The sequence below is a fragment of the Podarcis melisellensis genome (assembly GCF_964234715.1).
Source record: "Podarcis melisellensis genome assembly, chromosome: 3".
NCBI lineage: Eukaryota > Metazoa > Chordata > Lepidosauria > Squamata > Lacertidae > Podarcis > Podarcis melisellensis.
Genome location: NC_138530.1, coordinates 63,898,351 through 63,915,411, shown reverse-complemented (window position 1 = coordinate 63,915,411; position 17,061 = coordinate 63,898,351). Strand labels below are relative to the sequence as shown.

General features: G+C 38.6%; 1 protein-coding gene and 1 long non-coding RNA gene across 9 annotated transcripts in view; one reads left to right on the top strand and one right to left on the bottom strand.

The window, feature by feature from the left end:
- Positions 1-17,061, bottom strand: part of LOC309367685 — a 77,490-nt gene that overhangs the window by 16,461 nt on the left and 43,968 nt on the right. The window contains exons 2-3 of one of the 2 annotated variants that reach the window (XR_014167279.1): positions 9,258-9,369; positions 6,100-6,276 (exon numbers count right to left, since the gene is read on the bottom strand). This is a non-coding gene — a long non-coding RNA (uncharacterized lncRNA). Of the gene's footprint in view, positions 1-6,099; positions 6,277-9,257; positions 9,370-17,061 lie in introns of those variants that run through there. The other variant, XR_014167278.1, reaches the window with a different exon arrangement.
- The window catches only part of LAMA2 (laminin subunit alpha 2), a 360,258-nt gene that overhangs the window by 308,020 nt on the left and 35,177 nt on the right, over positions 1-17,061 (top strand). For all 7 annotated transcript variants that reach the window (XM_081907021.1, XM_081907020.1, XM_081907017.1 and 4 more), the window contains 8 exons: positions 1,120-1,274; positions 4,276-4,419; positions 5,926-6,059; positions 7,867-8,026; positions 11,495-11,619; positions 12,545-12,707; positions 14,945-15,089; positions 16,503-16,644. In XM_081907021.1, coding sequence (XP_081763147.1) covers positions 1,120-1,274; positions 4,276-4,419; positions 5,926-6,059; positions 7,867-8,026; positions 11,495-11,619; positions 12,545-12,707; positions 14,945-15,089; positions 16,503-16,644 — 1,168 coding nt within the window. The remainder of the gene's footprint in view (positions 1-1,119; positions 1,275-4,275; positions 4,420-5,925; positions 6,060-7,866; positions 8,027-11,494; positions 11,620-12,544; positions 12,708-14,944; positions 15,090-16,502; positions 16,645-17,061) is intronic.

Sequence of the window (17,061 nt, the reverse complement as noted above, 5' to 3'; positions counted from 1 at the left end):
AGAGGGTTCAGCACGTAGAAAAGACTATTGGTCTCACTCCCCATGCAATATGGGCATCTAAGCAGGAAAGCCTATGCTTGCAGATCTCTACGCTTCCTTGTTAGCTGGAATCCTGAGTGACTGGGGGTGGTCATGTGGTTTACACTTTATAATATTAAGAGCTAGTGAAAAAAACAAGTGTGGGCTACCAGCCTTTACCAGATTTAACAAATATGAAAAGTCCTGAGACATGGGTCCTCATATTTGTTGTTAGACAATTATTTTCTTCTTCTAATTTATGACTATGTAACTAATGAGTGCTAATTTGTTTCCTAACTAATGAAAACTAATGAGCTACCATTTTAGTACAAAATGCTTCCATTAAATCAAGACTAAAGGCAAACTCTGGAACCCTGAGCTGTCCATACTGTGACCTCTAAGCTCTAACTTTTCCATGCTACAGGATCTCAGTTAACCTAAAACACACACACACACACACACACACACACACACACAAAAAGCAACCCTGTAACTTCAGACCCAAAGCACTCTTTTGAATATTTCTCCTTTGCACCTATTTTGCCAATCAAGCTCTAAAATTATTGTTGCAATTATTTGGCATCTTTTTAAAAAATGTTATCAGGTTATATATTTTTCTGGGCTTTTCAAACACTTAAATCCCAAATGAATAAAGCATGATTTATTTATCTGAAAATTAGCATGCACACCTTCATTGTAGCTACTTTACATTGCTTCTGAATTGAGAAACTATGGGTTAATCATGGACTGCAAGTGACAAAACCACACCAGGAGTCTAAGATTAAGCCACAATTTCCAATTACACATAGGATGAAATAAGTTTGTTTAAAACAATCATGATACAGACCTTGGCTGGCACATGAAGGGTGTGTGTATATGCACAACACTCATTCCTGGATTAATCATCCACAGTTTATAACAAACAAGTCCCATCCCCAATAAAAGTAAAGATTTTTTAAAATAAAAATAAAAAATCAAATATATCCACAGTTTATATAAAATAGGATTGTTATATTCAAACTGGCCCAGAGTGTTCTCAAACTCATGGTGTTTGTAACCGATTTCTCACACTGTTTCTGGTTGTGTGTTTTTTACATGAAGTTGCTGATGCAGAAGACACTGTTAAAAACCTGGAAGAGGAAGCAGATCGACTGATGGATAAACTCAAACCAATCAAACAACTTCAAGATAACCTAGGGAAAAACATCTCTCAGATTAAAGAACTGATAAATCAAGCCAGGAAGCAAGCCAATTCCGTAAGCCTTTCTAATAGCTTATTCTATTTCTTTAACTATCTTATTTCATTCATACAGAGATCTCAGAAGGGATAAGGAGGGCTGAAAATAACGATGCTGGTAACAAAGCTCACAAAAACTGGGTGGACTCATGTTGTGCTTTAGCTTGCTTGAGAATTGGTAATCTAAGGGTTAGCAATGTAGGATCCATTTCCTAGTCATATTGGTAAAACAGGAATGAAGGAACCACACATAATGTTTGTGTAACCCACTAGCATCCCTCTAGCTGCAGGAGGAGTGGAGTGGTTTAAATCTGAATTGACAGCAGACCCTCCTATCTGGTTGCACTTGCCCAACCCTACATTGTAGTAATAAAAGAGGTTTCCTCATGCCCAAGTAGGGGAGGCAATTACCATGACATAACCAGTAAATGTTCACTTGGTCTTGGAAGGAGTCTGCAACTTTAAGGGTGGAATTCAACATTGCATTAAGGAGATTGTTCCATCAGTGCAAGCTCCCCTTTCCACATGCTGTTCTGGGGTGTAATTTGGATGCTCCAGAGGCGACATGGGGGCATGAGGGCCTGTGAGTAGATGAGAGAGTCAAGTCCCCTTGTACTAGCAGAACTCTCAGCATTTGTTCCTGTTAGCTGCTCTGTTGAATCAAGCCCTTAAGTTTTACAGTATCTGTATCGATCGTCCATAATGGGATCCTACAAAATTACAGATGGACATCGAGACCAAACATTCCCCATTAGATGGATGGACCTTTTTCCAGTAATGGAGTGGTTTAGGCCTTGTTCACACAGACCTCTGTGTGCTTGTTGTGCAGAGGTGCTGGGATTACGGTCATCATCCCGAGAGTATCTGTTGATGTGCAGCAAGCATATTATAACTTTTGAATTCACACTTGATCAGTGCATTGAGCATGAACAGTGAGCAAAGTTGGAAATGATATGTCAGTTTATATTTAATGACAAATACTAATCAATAAAATCATGTATTATAATAATGCTGTATGATGAATATATTGCTCAAGTGTTTCCATTAATCATCCTAACAAAACAAAAAGGCCCCATTACGGCAAGACGTAGAAATTTTCTTATCAGCAGGCATTGCTGCTATATATGGAACCTGACAGCATCTTTGCAGAACCACCAAGAATATTAAATTGGGTTGCTTTCCCATTTTCCTGATTTTCTTCACCTTGTGTCCTCGGGTTAAGAGCATCATTTTCTAGCCTCATTACTGAGTCCCGAATCTGTCTTCCCAGTGTAATTACATTTTAAACTCTGGGATCAGCTGGTAACGCTAAACTTATTTGCCATATGACCCACAAGAATCTGTAAAGAAAATCCTTAGAGATGAATGTTTAGCCAGCTCCTGTTTAATTCAAGTCAAAGCATCATGCTGCCTGCAGGAGAAATACAAAAATAAATGTATGTAGTATAATGCTGATAAAACAGCACCTTCTATATATAAATGATTCTTCATGCAAATAGAGGCGAGGCAACCGATTATTTCTTCCACCTCTTGAAATAATTTTCATGCCTAGGTTTTAAAGCTATTTTCATTACGTTTATCATTTCTCTGAGGAGGCATTCCAACTATTCCTCACTGTGTGGTTGGAAAGCCCAAAATGATGTGGTGGTTTAGCAATTCAATGTCAGTGGCATTTTAGTCATGCCAAAAGTTTTAAAACACATCATCTAGTGAATTTTGAATACAACTATGTGTGACACCTACAACATCTTTAAAAATCTCATTACTATCTAAAATATGGCTCAATTATTATTCATCTAGGTATGTGAGGCTCTGGCAAATCCATACAACACTGCCCAGAATGAAAGAGACTTAACCTCAATGTAAAAAACAAATAAAGCAATATAATATATTACATTTTTACCTAAATGGTCCCACATTGGACATCTCCTTGATTTCTTAGTTCTTTTTTGTACCTAATATAGAATCATGTAGCTAGTTCACACATGCTACAAAAGGAGGCTTGTTTATACACTCTCATCATATGGCCCTCCTGATGTTGCTGAAATACAGCTCCCATCATGTCTGACCATTAGCTATGCTGGTTTTGGCTGATGGGATTTTGAGTCCCAACAACATCTGAGCCAGGTTCTCCATCCCTCATGTACACAGTTACACAGCCACATAGTCATATTAAAGTTGAGAAGAGGACACACAGGAAAAATGGCAGCTGTTTTCACAATTCCATAATCACCAGGGGTTTTTTTAAAAAAAATTGAAACGGGTAAGGAAAACACACTTGCCTAATTTTCCACAAATATGGATATGATACTAATTTGTGCCATCGCCAAAATGTATTTCTATTTCATAAACTTGAAAAACAAAATAGAATTGTTTACATTCTTATTTGTTTTGGTAACTAGATTCCATAAGCTCAGTAAAGCAAATGGTCCAGGACTTTATTGAGTCTTTTATTATACTCACATAAATGCCATGGCAATAATATTGTAAGCACCAAGTGAACTCTTAATGAATATTAGATAATTAGTTTTAAGAGCTGCAAGAGATCCTCTGAGATGGAACTAGCAACTGACAGTAGAACTAAAATACATGAAAGTCTTCCGTAATGCAAACAGAACACAGGAGAGAAGAATGCATTCAAAATAAGGCAGCCTATAGACCACACATCCCACATAGGCTGTATTCATTGTTACCCTTGTGGGTTCATTAGCAACCATTTCTGAATATATTCAACCCATGACCCTTGTTCATGGTCACATATCCTAGTTAATTCTTACTGCAAAATAATTGCCAGTACATGACCTGTAATCCAAACCCAGTTTTTAGGAAGTAGATTGCAATTTATTCCATCAGTTTAAACTTCAAGGGAGCATATGATTGAAAAGTGACGAAAATGAGTCCGCTGCATGTATTTGTGGATACCTAACTGTTACACTGGCGGTAATGAGCTGTATAACCTGAGTTCTCTCTCCTGATTCCCCCCCCCCTCCCAACTTTTCTTTCTTCTGTTTCCATTGAAGATTAAAGTATCTGTGGCTTCTGGAGGCAACTGCATTCGTACATACAAACCAGAGATAAAGAAAGGAAGCTACAACACTGTCATTCTCAATGTAAAGACAACAGTGGCCGACAATCTGCTTTTTTACCTTGGAAGTAACAGATTTGTAAGTCTGCATTCGTTTTCCTTTGGGGAAATTTTAATCCGATCTGTACACCTGTAGCAAATGTCAATGTAAATAAAGGCACAGTGGAAGGGCAGGGAAACTAAGGTTAACTAAATAATTGTAATTCGCCGTAAAGCAAAGATCAAAAGGACTGTCTTTTAACCATGTGAAACGGATTTATAAATTACACAGCTGGTTGTTGTACGTTGGGATTGTACCAGAAAAAGCTCACTGTGTAGGGCTCAGTCACTATTTTCTGATTATTGCTTATGGGAAGTGGGAGGAGCCAAGGCAGTGAGGTCACTGTGATGCAAATTCACCTGCAGGAGGATCAGATGGTCTCTGCTGGTTCATTTGCACTGCACCAGCCTCCACATCTCACCCATCACCCAAGAAAAAGTAAGCCGCTTGATGAAAACAACCTTAAGAATGCAATTCTATACATATCTACTCAAAAGCAATTCCTACCGAGTTCCCTACTGGGATTTACTCCCAGATAAGTGTGCATAAGACTTATGCAGCCTAAGGTTATAAAAGCTGAATCAAAAGATTAAAGTTATCTTGCAATTATTATTTTTTCTATTGGCCAGGAAAAAGATGGCTGGTGAAAGACTGGACTGGGAAGGAAATATAAGAAGGAAAGGATCCAGCAATCCCCTGCTGCATGCAGCACTTTAGATGACCCGCCCAGCCCCTTTTTCATAGGAAATCATCATGGCCTGCATTGTAACAGATAATCAGGCCCCCACAGAGGTCCAGAGAGGCCCAGGACACAGTTTTTGAGGCCTCTGCTGTAATGAATATAAAAAAGCATGGCACAAGGAAACAAAATAAGACACCCAAAAAAAGAAAGGGAAACATCATTTGAATGTTTATTTATCAGATGCTTTACTGGCCTTTTTCTGTACAAATGCACTAATTTGCATCTCGTCAATAGTAATTACTGTTATATTAGTATAATAATAATAATAATAATAATAATAATAAAAAATAAAATTATTTATATCCCACCCTCCCCAGCCGGAGCTGGGTTCAGAGTGGCTAACAGCATAAAATATATTAGTATTTACTGTTATATTAGTATATTGCTATTATATTATAATAATATTTACTATCAATGTAGAACATGCTTAGTCCTGAGTTATATCTGCACTGATAGGTTGTAGCTATTATTTTCGCTATATGTTCAAATAAGCCAATATTTGAGATAAGCCCATGAAAAGGAAAAATACATGTTTATGCTATAATTAGAGTAATTCACAAAAATGATGTGTAAATTGTGATAAGAAGTAAATCTCCAAAAGGAAAATTAAGGATTTTGAAAGATTATTCCACCTCAAGTGATGGTGGCTCATCGTCCTCCACTCACAACTTTCTTATTTTCATTATTTTACTAATTCTCTTACTTGCCTTGCCTTTTTGTTACTGTCTCTGCTCTCAAGTAGCTGTGCTATTATTTCTCCAATTATGTTGAATTTTTTTTTTAATGAAATGTCTTTTTTGTAGACTGACTTTTTGGCCATCGAAATGCGTAAAGGCAAAGTGGATTTCCTGTGGGATGTGGGATCCGGTGTTGGACGGGTTGAATATCCAGATCTGACAATTGACGACGGATTTTGGTACCGAATTGAAGCATCAAGGCAAGTACTCGCTTTTTCCATACAAGTCTCATCACAAACACACACACACTTTGTATTAGGATATAAAGTGAAGATGCCATGCTTCAATTTCATTTGCTCCTGAGGTTAAATCTTTCCTGGTTAGAAGCAGGACGTTTTCAGCAGTGGTACTACCATCAGTGGTACTACTACCACAACTTCTTCTTTCCCGAGGGCTTCGGCCATAGTTTATCACTTCCTGTGGGTTAAAAAGTACTAAATTATTTAGGTAGGTTTTTTTCTGAATTGATGGCCAGTAACTTTCTGTTGATACATGAATCAACATTGCCTTGGCTTTTATAATGTCTAGATACTGTTGTCTTGTGTAATGGTTCATGCCATATGCATTCTTTGTCAGGAGCATCGTTATTATAAAATGTAATGCAAACCCAACTAAGACTCTTAAGAATGCACAAGTTTTTATGCAGTTTAACCATGACCACATCCAAGATCAGGGCTTTGAACCTTACCCTCCCATACATCTTTCTGGCCCTTCTCCCCCAAAAGATTGTGCCAGCAGTGGGCATGAACATGATGGGACATACTTAATCTATCACAGAAGATTATATAATGCAGTGATTGCAGCATATATAGTATATAATTCTGACCTTATTTTCTTTGAATATCATACCCTGATAGAGTAATTCTGAAACAAAAGTGTGGAACCCAAGTTTTATGGGGGCATTTTTATTATTCTTAGAAGTTACAGCAGACAGGAATTCCATTCACAGTACTAGTTAGATGTCTGTACCAATTAACTAGCCACCTCTATGAAATATACTAATGGTTATTCATGATTCGTTAAGTATGTTATACGACATTGTAATTATATGTTTAGTAATACATTTCATTTTACAGTCTAATTATACAGTAGGCACCATTAGAATAGTTTAACGCTTTTGCCAGTAATTTGCATGACAGTGCAATTTATGTTATTTTCTAGATAATATTCACCAGGGAATGCCATGCATATCTTGTTCAGATTATCAGCATGTTGAAGCAAAATGAATTGGAATTTAAAGGCCTGGCACTTGCAGAGAAAGAAAAACTTTGATAAATATTTCTTCTCTATAAATGGAAGGATATAATTGATGCATGAAATAATCAATCTCTGTGGAATAAATTAATGCATTAAAGGATTGTTGTGTTTCATTTTCTTAAAAATCAATGGAAGCTTTTCAGTTTTTAATAAAAGTTTTTAATTGAGAGCTTAATCTTTCATTTGTTCCATTTGAATAAACCTGAGATATATCTTTATTCTGGTTACTTCCTTTTAAAACAGCAGAGATTTGTTTGGGGTTTTACAGACACAATAGTTCACAATAAGTAGTGGACTTAATGTTTATTGCTAAGGAACCTTCCCTTCCATATGCATAAGATGGGGGGTGGCTTTCTGGAAGCAGCAGTGAGATTGTGTGAGGGTCTGGCATCACTAGTCCCCAAATACTGTTGTGGCCATTTGGAATGTTTGTTTGTTTGTTTGTGAAGGCAGCACCATTCATGACTTCACCCAATAATGAACTATTTCCAAGGACACCTTTAGTCAGGCAGCTGTGATGAGGCCTTATCAATAAAGAGTGGCCCACTGGCAGATCTCCTTCATGAGATCAACAGCTAGTCAGCTCTGCTGTGACCCACAATGTCTCCTTATAGGCTAAAAGTTGTGTATAGAAATTCAAAAAATGTTCTATTGTATGTGTAAATTTCTTTACTGACTCAGGACTTTTAATGAACCTATGAATTCATTGATCAATGGTTCCCCATATCTCCTTTTTTTTCCCTCATGAAGGACTGGAAGAAATGGCACCGTTTCCATACAGGCATTGGAAGGTCCTAAAGCCACCATTGTACCAAGCATTTTCAGTGCAATTTCTCCACCTGGTTACACAATTCTGGATGTGGATGCAAATGCCATGCTGTTTGTTGGAGGCCTAACTGGCAAAATAAAGGTAATGGGTTGTTACTTCACTAGTCCAATTTAATCATGTTACCATCCTTTGATTTACTTTCTTTTAGATGGAGCAAAGATGGCAATCTTAGTCAAATGAATAAAGCACCTTTCCATGTTCAGTAGCTCTTATCAGGCTGCAAAGAAGAGCTCGGAATCAGGCTATTTATATTTGAGGCATCAGGTGGTGCATTATTAACACTGTTCTTATTTATCATTGCATCCAATGCATGCCTACTCAGAAATGAGTCCTGCTGCATCTACTAGATCTTACTTCCATGTTGATATGCATGGGATTGCACCATGAGTTGTTGGTCTCTATCTGCAGTATGCTGCAATTGCCTAATCCAGTAAGCATTCTGGGTGTTTCAGATCATTTGCAGAAGGGTGGTTGTGGAAATAGGTGACAGTCTATATATTTTATCAATATAAAGGTGACGATATTGATGGGGCACGTTGCTCTATGTAATGCTTTCTAGCAATCCAGATCAATATCAAATCCTTTTCCGGCATTACTGAAGAACACTGGATATAGTTTTATAGAACACAAAAGGCCTGCAGTGTTTTAAAAGGGGTCACAATCACTATTCCATTAAATCTGGGACTAAAGTGCTTATAACTGAGTGAAGGATTTCAGTATTAGCTTTCAGATTCCTTTTATATTGGGGGATATGGCACGAAGAGGCAATGCAAGCACATTTTCCATTCATTATGGGTTCATATGGCATAAGGTCAGAGCTTGCACACACTCACGCACCTATATCCTGGCAGTCGGCTCTGAAGTGAAATCTAAGATTATAAGTGGGTGATGTTGGATGCTTTGCACAAGCACTCGGCTGGAATGACAAGTTTGGAAAGATGTTTGACAGGCTATGCAGGTATCTCCCAAGCAGCTCTGCATCCAGTCTGTCAGTCAGACTGAAAAACAATGACAATGTAGAGCGATCAAGATACTGTCAATCAGTCTGGGGGGGAAAAAACTTTAAAGAATTACTTATTTCTGTGTCTGAACTACATTCTAGCAAAGTTAGAGTTATTTCTGTGCCTGATCTAGCAAATTGTATAATTTTTGTGTGCAACATTTTATTTTATTGTTTATTTTAATAAATAAATTTATAAACTGTCTCACAGAATAAAGCCATTGATGCAAAAACAGTTATAAAATTGAACTTCCACAATTATGGGGTTCTACTTCAAGGAAAAACCTTCTTAAACAAAAATCTTCACTGTACCTTTAAGTTTCCTGATGCAAACGGAGATGAGGCAGCCCTGGCTTCTGTCTCTCATTGCCCCCCTGTCCTGTCATCTGCTGTGTGGCACACCTGGAGTTAATGTTCATTACACCTAAAAGAAAAATAGTCCATGAGACAAATGGGCAGAAGAAGCTGCCCAACTCCCAAAAGATACAGTGGAGTTCTGGCAACCATAGTAAGATGGTACTTGCCATTTCCCCGTTTTAGGATTTTATTTTATTTTAATCTATTTTTCTTCCCTCTTTCGACTCGTTCCCCCCCCTTTCCAATGTGCTTTTTCAGTTTTACTCCAGTAGAATGCAGTGCCTACTCATCATGAAGTTCTCAAATGTGCCAATTAAAATATTCACAATGACCTTGGAACAGATCGCCCATGTTGTTACACTTTCAAGTCATGCCTCACTTTGAAAGTCAAGTTGCTCTTCTCCATATGCTCACACATTAATATTTTTAATAATCATAATTGCTTCATGAAAAGTAGCAGGTGCTTGTGTGTCTTAGATTGCTAAATATCTGGAATTGAAACTAGCTCACATTGATGAAGTGAAACATAAAAGAAGATTGGATACTTTAGAAAAGGACAAGTTCCTCTTGGAACACATACTCTAAAAGCAGTCCGTATGACCTTAGCCAAGTATTTTGGGGGGAATTTAAATGTTAATATTTCTGGCTTGTGAATAATAATTATAATAATAGTAATAAATCACTCCCAACTTATTAATTTAACTTTGTCAAGAGTCTACTCTGACTGCTAAACAGTGAATCCTAGTTAAGTTCCCAGCTTCTCTTTCGGACATTCTAAGGCAGCATTCACCAGATGGTGTGATGGGACCACACCACTCACCTGACCGCTGGTCAATTGTGTTGCTGCTGCTTACCAGGAAGGAGAGGGAGAAGGAAAAGGTAGTGGTAAGATCGGCGCAATGCAGAGGCACTGGTCAGAATTCTAGGTTGGCTCTGCCAGAGTATTTGCACCTTGCTAACCATGCCACCCCCTCTCCCCATCTACCTCCTGGTAAACAGCAACAGCAGAACCAGCCAGAAGTGAAATGAGAAGCACCAGCCAACCACATCATCTGCTACTGGCAGCATTATCTTTGCAGAAATCACCTAACGGATCTGCTCATATAGTATGGAAGAGCTTTGGGATTCTCTGAGATTAGAAGTAGTAGAGAATCTCAGGCACAGAGACTGAGTGCTACCTCCCTGGCCCCTCTATCTGGCCCTTGGGATTCTCACCAGGCCACACCCCTCACAGCCCTGATCCACGGCCTTCTCATGTGTTTTGGCCTGGCAGGGGTGTGTTCTTGAATGATGATAATGCCTTTGGATTGCCTGTACGGAGGATGGAGAGGTGTGTGCAGAAACCTCTATTTTTTTGTATGGATGGAATGTGGCCTACTGTACAATGTTAAGAATCAAACTTGTTCCACCCACTTTCCCCCCTGGCCCTGCACATCACTGGCATATGGCCCCTACAAGGTTGTCAGTGAGAGAATGTGGTCCTTGACTGAAAAGGTTCCCTACTCCTTGTCTAAATGGCTTTCCCCTTGGAGAAACTTTCACATGGCTTGAATCAAGCAGGTAAAACATAGCTGCTTGTTTGAGTCGGACAACTATCAGTAGGAAGGAAAGGGTGTAATGAGCAGTTATTCTCCAGGATTCATCTCATGGAAACTTCATTTATAACAATGAAGTTTTTCACAACCACCAGATGTATAGCAAAATATCAGACTTTCATCAACTATTAAATGAGTTCAAAAGGAGACTGTTTGATATTCCAACTTCAACTGTGAGCACACTTTATAATGACCGGGAAGCCATGAAGCGATGAAGGAGGCCAGTCCACAGTTTACCAACAAGGAGAGCAGCCTCCATAGTGAGATCCACTTAGAATGGCTTTGGGGGAAGACTGCAGATCAGCCTGCTCTCGCCTCCTTTCATCACCGTTTAGCATCCTAGTATGTGAAGCCACACAGCCGACCTCATTCAGCAAACTAGCAAACTTCTTGTTTTTGCATTAGTGTACATTCCTGGACACAAAGGATTGGGTCCATTTCAACCACTTTTCCACATCAGTTGAAGACTAAAAAGTACTTGGGGACTTTTGAACAATCAAATGCTATCTGCCTAATAAACCAGTGGCCATGTATTCACAATACCATTGTCCATTAACCAAGAGCTCAGAACTCAGTCTGGATGCTTTCTGTTTCCAGAAATCTGAAGCTGTACGAGTTACTACTTTCACCGGCTGTATGGGAGAGACTTATTTAGACAGCAAACCAATAGGACTATGGAATTTCAGAGACATTGAAGGAGAGTGTAAAGGGTGTGCTGTCAGGTAAGATTTTGCTGTATATTGTCAATGTTATTGCTATTGATGTGCAGGTTACCTAAACAAAAAAAAGTCATAATTCTGTTAAATACCAAGTTGCCTAAATAAATTATCCCCTGTGTTTTCATGCTTCTCTTCAACAGTTTCAGTATAACAAATGCCAATTACTAGACAGAAATGAATAACCACATATGCTTCATAGATACAAATCTGTGCTTATCAACTATAAATGAGGCATGGATGTCGGAAGCTAAAGATATATCTTTTAAAAAGTTAAACCTATTAAGGTTCTCTAAATATCACCTCTAAATATATTACAGCTGGTTCATATGGCCATTTTCATACAGGAAATGACATTTTGAAGCCACCCTAATTTGATTTTTTGGCATAGGAACCAAGCTCGTGAAAGTCTGCTCATGCATATCCAATCCATGTCTGATTGACTGGTCAACATGCTAAACAAGATAATTGTAGAGTTTGCATACAACACAGGACTAATTCCTTCCTCTTCTTTTCTTCTTCATAAAGTATTGATTTGAAAACACATAGTGGGGATTGGGAACCTCCGACGTGTGGGCCAGATTTGACCCAGCACAGGTCCAATTTGGCCTGTGGGATTCTTTCCCCCAAGCAATGCCCACCTGCCCTATATATGTGGTGTCTGCTGTGGAGCAGGCTGAGACCCAGCTTGATCAACTGCGCAACTGAGTTCCACACAGGGAACTTAAATGTGCAGTTAATCTCTACAGAATGCCGGGGTGATTTCACTGCTCTTTACTTGCAGCAGCTGCACAAAACATTTCAGCTTTGAGAAGGTTTGTCTATGTGAAATAGTTGCCAGCCCCTGATAATGCTTTTCCATGCTTGCTTCTATGTAAAGCAGTTCTGGAAGTTCAGATTTAGATTTTGAAAATTTCCCTTTCCTCCTCAGCCCACAGGTGGCAGATGGTGAAGGAACTGTTCAGTTTGATGGAGAAGGTTATGCTTTGGTGAGCCGTCCAATAAGATGGAACCCAAATATCTCCATGGTCATGTTCAAGTTCAAGACATTTTCTTCCACTGCTCTTCTGATGTACCTTGCTACAATAGACTTGGTAAAGCTTGCCTAAATGTTTCTTGGCTTCTTTCATTAACATTATGAATTACACAGTTCCTTATAAAGAGATTAACATTCATGCTTTTACACTCATGATGAATGTCACTTAAGTGAAGACACTGGGTTTAATGACTTCTGTGAGGCCATTTATAGTCAATCTGTGTGATTTGCAAGAACATAACCGAGCAGCTTGTATAATGCTTTGCACGGAGCTCTGTGCAGATCATTACAATGATTATTCTTACAATTTATAATTTGTAAAAAATAATAATAATAATAAGTTGTATGGCAAAAGACTCCTCAATAATGGCTATTGGGTTTTACCTGTTATCTGTTAGAGTTAGGCATAACATGGTATCAAAAACATTTCACCAGAATGCTTTTGCTTTTGTTAACAATTACTTTTGTATCTGGTTTTTTGTTAGCTTCCTTGGGTGTAAAGGAAAGGAAAGTGGGACATACATTTTTAAGTAGACATCCTTCTCCATGTGTAGGTACAATGTCTGCAAACTAATAGATTTGCATAGGGCAGGATGGGGAAACCCGTGGTCCTCCAGATGTTGCTAGACTACAACTCCAATCAACCCTGTCCATTGGACATGCTGGCAGTGGTTGATGGACGTTAGAGTTCAACAACATCTGGAGGGCCACAGGTTCCCAGGCTTGGTAGATCCTTACCTATTACCATGCACAGACTTTACAAGAACATTACAGAGATTGGGAGGTCAGTGTACACTTCTAGTGCCTCAACTACTTCTCCTTCTCTGCACTGTGGAAGCTACTTGAGATCTCAATCTCAAGTAAATGGTATAAATGTTCTCATCTTCTGGGTGTATGTAGACATATCTAACATCAGAGTTAGAGAACCTGTGACCCTCCAGGTGTTGCTGGACTTCAATTTACCATCAACCCTGTTCATTGCCTGTGCTGGCTGGACTGATGAGAACTGGAATCCAACAATGTCTGGGGAGACATGGATTTCTCACCTCTGACTTAAACCCATGCCTGGGCTGCCTAATTAATATGTCTGTATAGAACAGATCATGCATAGAAATGCATAGCCAGTGCACCTGCATCCTCATTTGAAATAATCAGAGTTTCACATAACATTGCTGCTGTCAACAGAACTGTGAAACTCCTTCAGAATCACTGCCGATCAGACGTTAGTACAGAGAGGGGTGGCTAGATATTAGATATATGAAGTCTACACAGACCTCCCAGTTCCCATAGAGAACTGTAACATGTTCTCAGGTGATAAAGGAAACAGTCCCATAGGGATCTATCCATTAGGTGATAATCTAATTATAGGTATTTTAACTGCAAACGAACTTGTCATTGTCCTAGTTCTTCCCTTAGAAATGGAACCAGCTGTAATAAACAGATGGCAAGAAGTTCTGTATAGATTATACTGCATGTCTGAAATGTGTCAGTTATTGGCAAATATAATGAGAACTTTGACAGTTCTAGAGATATTTGTGAATGTCTGAAACTCCAATATGCACTGGCAAATGCAGTCAGTCACTTAAGGTGTGATCACTAGCATTTACTTGTTATGGGGTTGTCAGAATATTGATATTTACCAAATGTGGACATTACCAGCAACACATACGCAGAGGGTGCTAGTGTTTGCAAAAACAGGCAAGCAGTCCATGGAATGCTGTGGCAGTGATACAAAGAGACACCTAAGTTAACCAAGCATGTATGAAGGCACACTGGTCTTTTTCAGCTTTTTTCTTTCTTTCTGCCACAAAATCCTGTAAGAAGAATATTAATTTGGAGACTTGAGTCGGAGGTTATTTATTATTTTTCAGATCATTTTTTAATGTTATCAAGATCTGTGTTGCAGTGATGAATGCAAGCGACTCCACCTTGCCGTTCACAATAATTTACTGCCTGGTTGGAAATTAAAGAGCAACATATTTCCACTTTATTCATTTACCTTCTTAGGAACTGAGGCGGCAACAAATTAACTTCACCTATGATGCCTTCTTTGAACTAAACCTCTATTAAGAAATGGCAGAAAAACAATCTTAGATATTGTTGGGAAGGGGGGCTAGTCACTATTTGAGATTACTTTAATCAGAAAATCAGCTGTCTTTCAAAATCTCACAGTGCAATCATCAGACTACATGTTTACTCAGAAGTAAGTCTCATTGAGGTCAGTGGGGCTTACTTTCAAAAAACTGGGCATAGGACTGCATCCTAAATAAAGTTTCTAATGCTTCTCATTAACAGAAAGATTTCATGAGCATAGAGCTCAGTGATGGGCGTATTAAAGTCAGTTATGATCTCGGTTCAGGAACAGCTTCTGTTGTTGGCAACCAGAACCACAATGACGGGAAATGGAAATCATTCACCTTGTCAAGAATTCTAAAACAAGGTGAGTTCCTGCAGTGATAACATCATAAACGTCCTAATTATCTTATCCAGCACAGCTAACTATCTAATCATGGAGAAGATGATGTACAAAATTGCTGGGTTTAGAAAGTTGTAAAAGAAAGTGATTTAGCAACTTCTTTTGCTTTAAATTACAGATGGCTCAGGTTAGCTGTGACTGATTGCAGTGTCAAACAGGTCTCTTATGATTTTCTTTTGAAAATGGTAGCTTAATTTTTCAGGCATAATTCTGCCTCACAGCTACCTAAATTACACTCTAAAATGCATCTGAGTGAAAAATGTTTTTTTCATGCAGTGCCCTGATGTTGTTCAGAGTTCATAAAACAAACCTACACTATTTTTGTTAGAATGTAAATTGGGTTTTGTACTTCATGGTGCCTTTCATAACTTAAATCTATCAAATTGCTTTCAAAATGTGGAGAGTTAAAATACTGATGGCACAGTATATCTGTCTACGATACACAATGGGCCCTTTTTGCACATTGTCACAGCCCTTTGTACTGCAAGGAGAAAAAGACTCCCCATAAATGACAGGCAACTTTAATTTACATGACTGCTAACGTTGCTGCCGAATTCAACTTAAAATAAAAATGCAATGAGAATATTTCCAAAGGCAAAATATCTATAGGATGTCTAATCAAGCCTATAAGAATTTCATACATCTCTCTTTGAAATAAGAAAGCTGAGCTGAAACAATCTTTGGCTCCAGTTGATTCATGCTGTCTTGCTGAACCCTGAAATCCAGAAACTTCTCTGTGTATGTTCACCAAGGTAAACTTTTGCAGTTTTGTCCCTGCCAAAATAAATACTCTGCAGTCGTGGAAGGGTCACAACCCATTTAAGCGAAGTGACTAGAATAAAATCCTGATCACATTGGTGGTATTACATATTTTATTGCTCTTTTGGTTTTGATGGATATTCCAGTTTGTACATTCTCAAAAATATTTTCCCAATCAGTCAACATGATAAAATAGGGATAATTAAGCTTGGGGCTATAGTTGAGGGTACAGGGGGGAATCTCTCCCAATGAACTGTCTGTTTTAATAATTCTGAACTTTTTGGGGGGTCTGCCACATCCATTCCCCCCCTTTGCATTTTTAATTTCCATGCTTGCTTTTTGTTGTTGTTCTTCAACTGTGTTCTGCTTTTTCACCCTTAGTGGTTTCTCTTTTCTTCCTCCTAGCAAGCAGTTATGTGCCATTCAGCTAGAAAAGGCTATTCAAAAACCAATCACTGGTATAATCAGAATGTACCTGGTCATACTTTTTCCTCTCTTAATTGAAAAGAGGGTATGGACAAGTGTGTTTGCTCAAGAAAGGAAGAAGTAGTTATAAACATTTGAAAATTCTTCTGTAGCTCAAAGCCCTATTTAATTTTTCCTCTTATATTTTCTCAGCTAATGTATCAATTGTAGACATAGACTCCAACCAGGAAGAGATCATCACAACAATTGCTACAGGGAAGCACTTTGGCCTCAACTTGAAAGCCGACGAGCCCATCTATTTTGGTGGATTGCCAACACTGAGACGAAACCTAAGGTAATGGCACTTAGCACATAGTCAACTAAAGGAATTCAGGAACAGCAATTGTTCTCTAAACCTTTTCTTAAGGATTCATGAAAGGATTGCACACAAAAAGGATACTTATGCCACATACCCTGTTCTGAAACAATACACGAACCAAAACACAGCCAACCACTGAAATTCACACTTACCTGAATTTTGCAGGGGGCTTCTCCAGCCAACTAATGCATACAAAAATGCTTATACCTAGGACAAAAGGTGCATACAGGTGCATATATTACTGAAAATAACATACGAAAATGCATTATATGGGGACTGGTGGAGAAACAGCTGGTAGGAAAAAATGGTAGTGTGTCTGCTCCCGCCCATAACTTCTCTGCTCCAGGCCCTATCATTCCAGGCTCAATTTGCACAGATGAAGCAGTAGCCAAG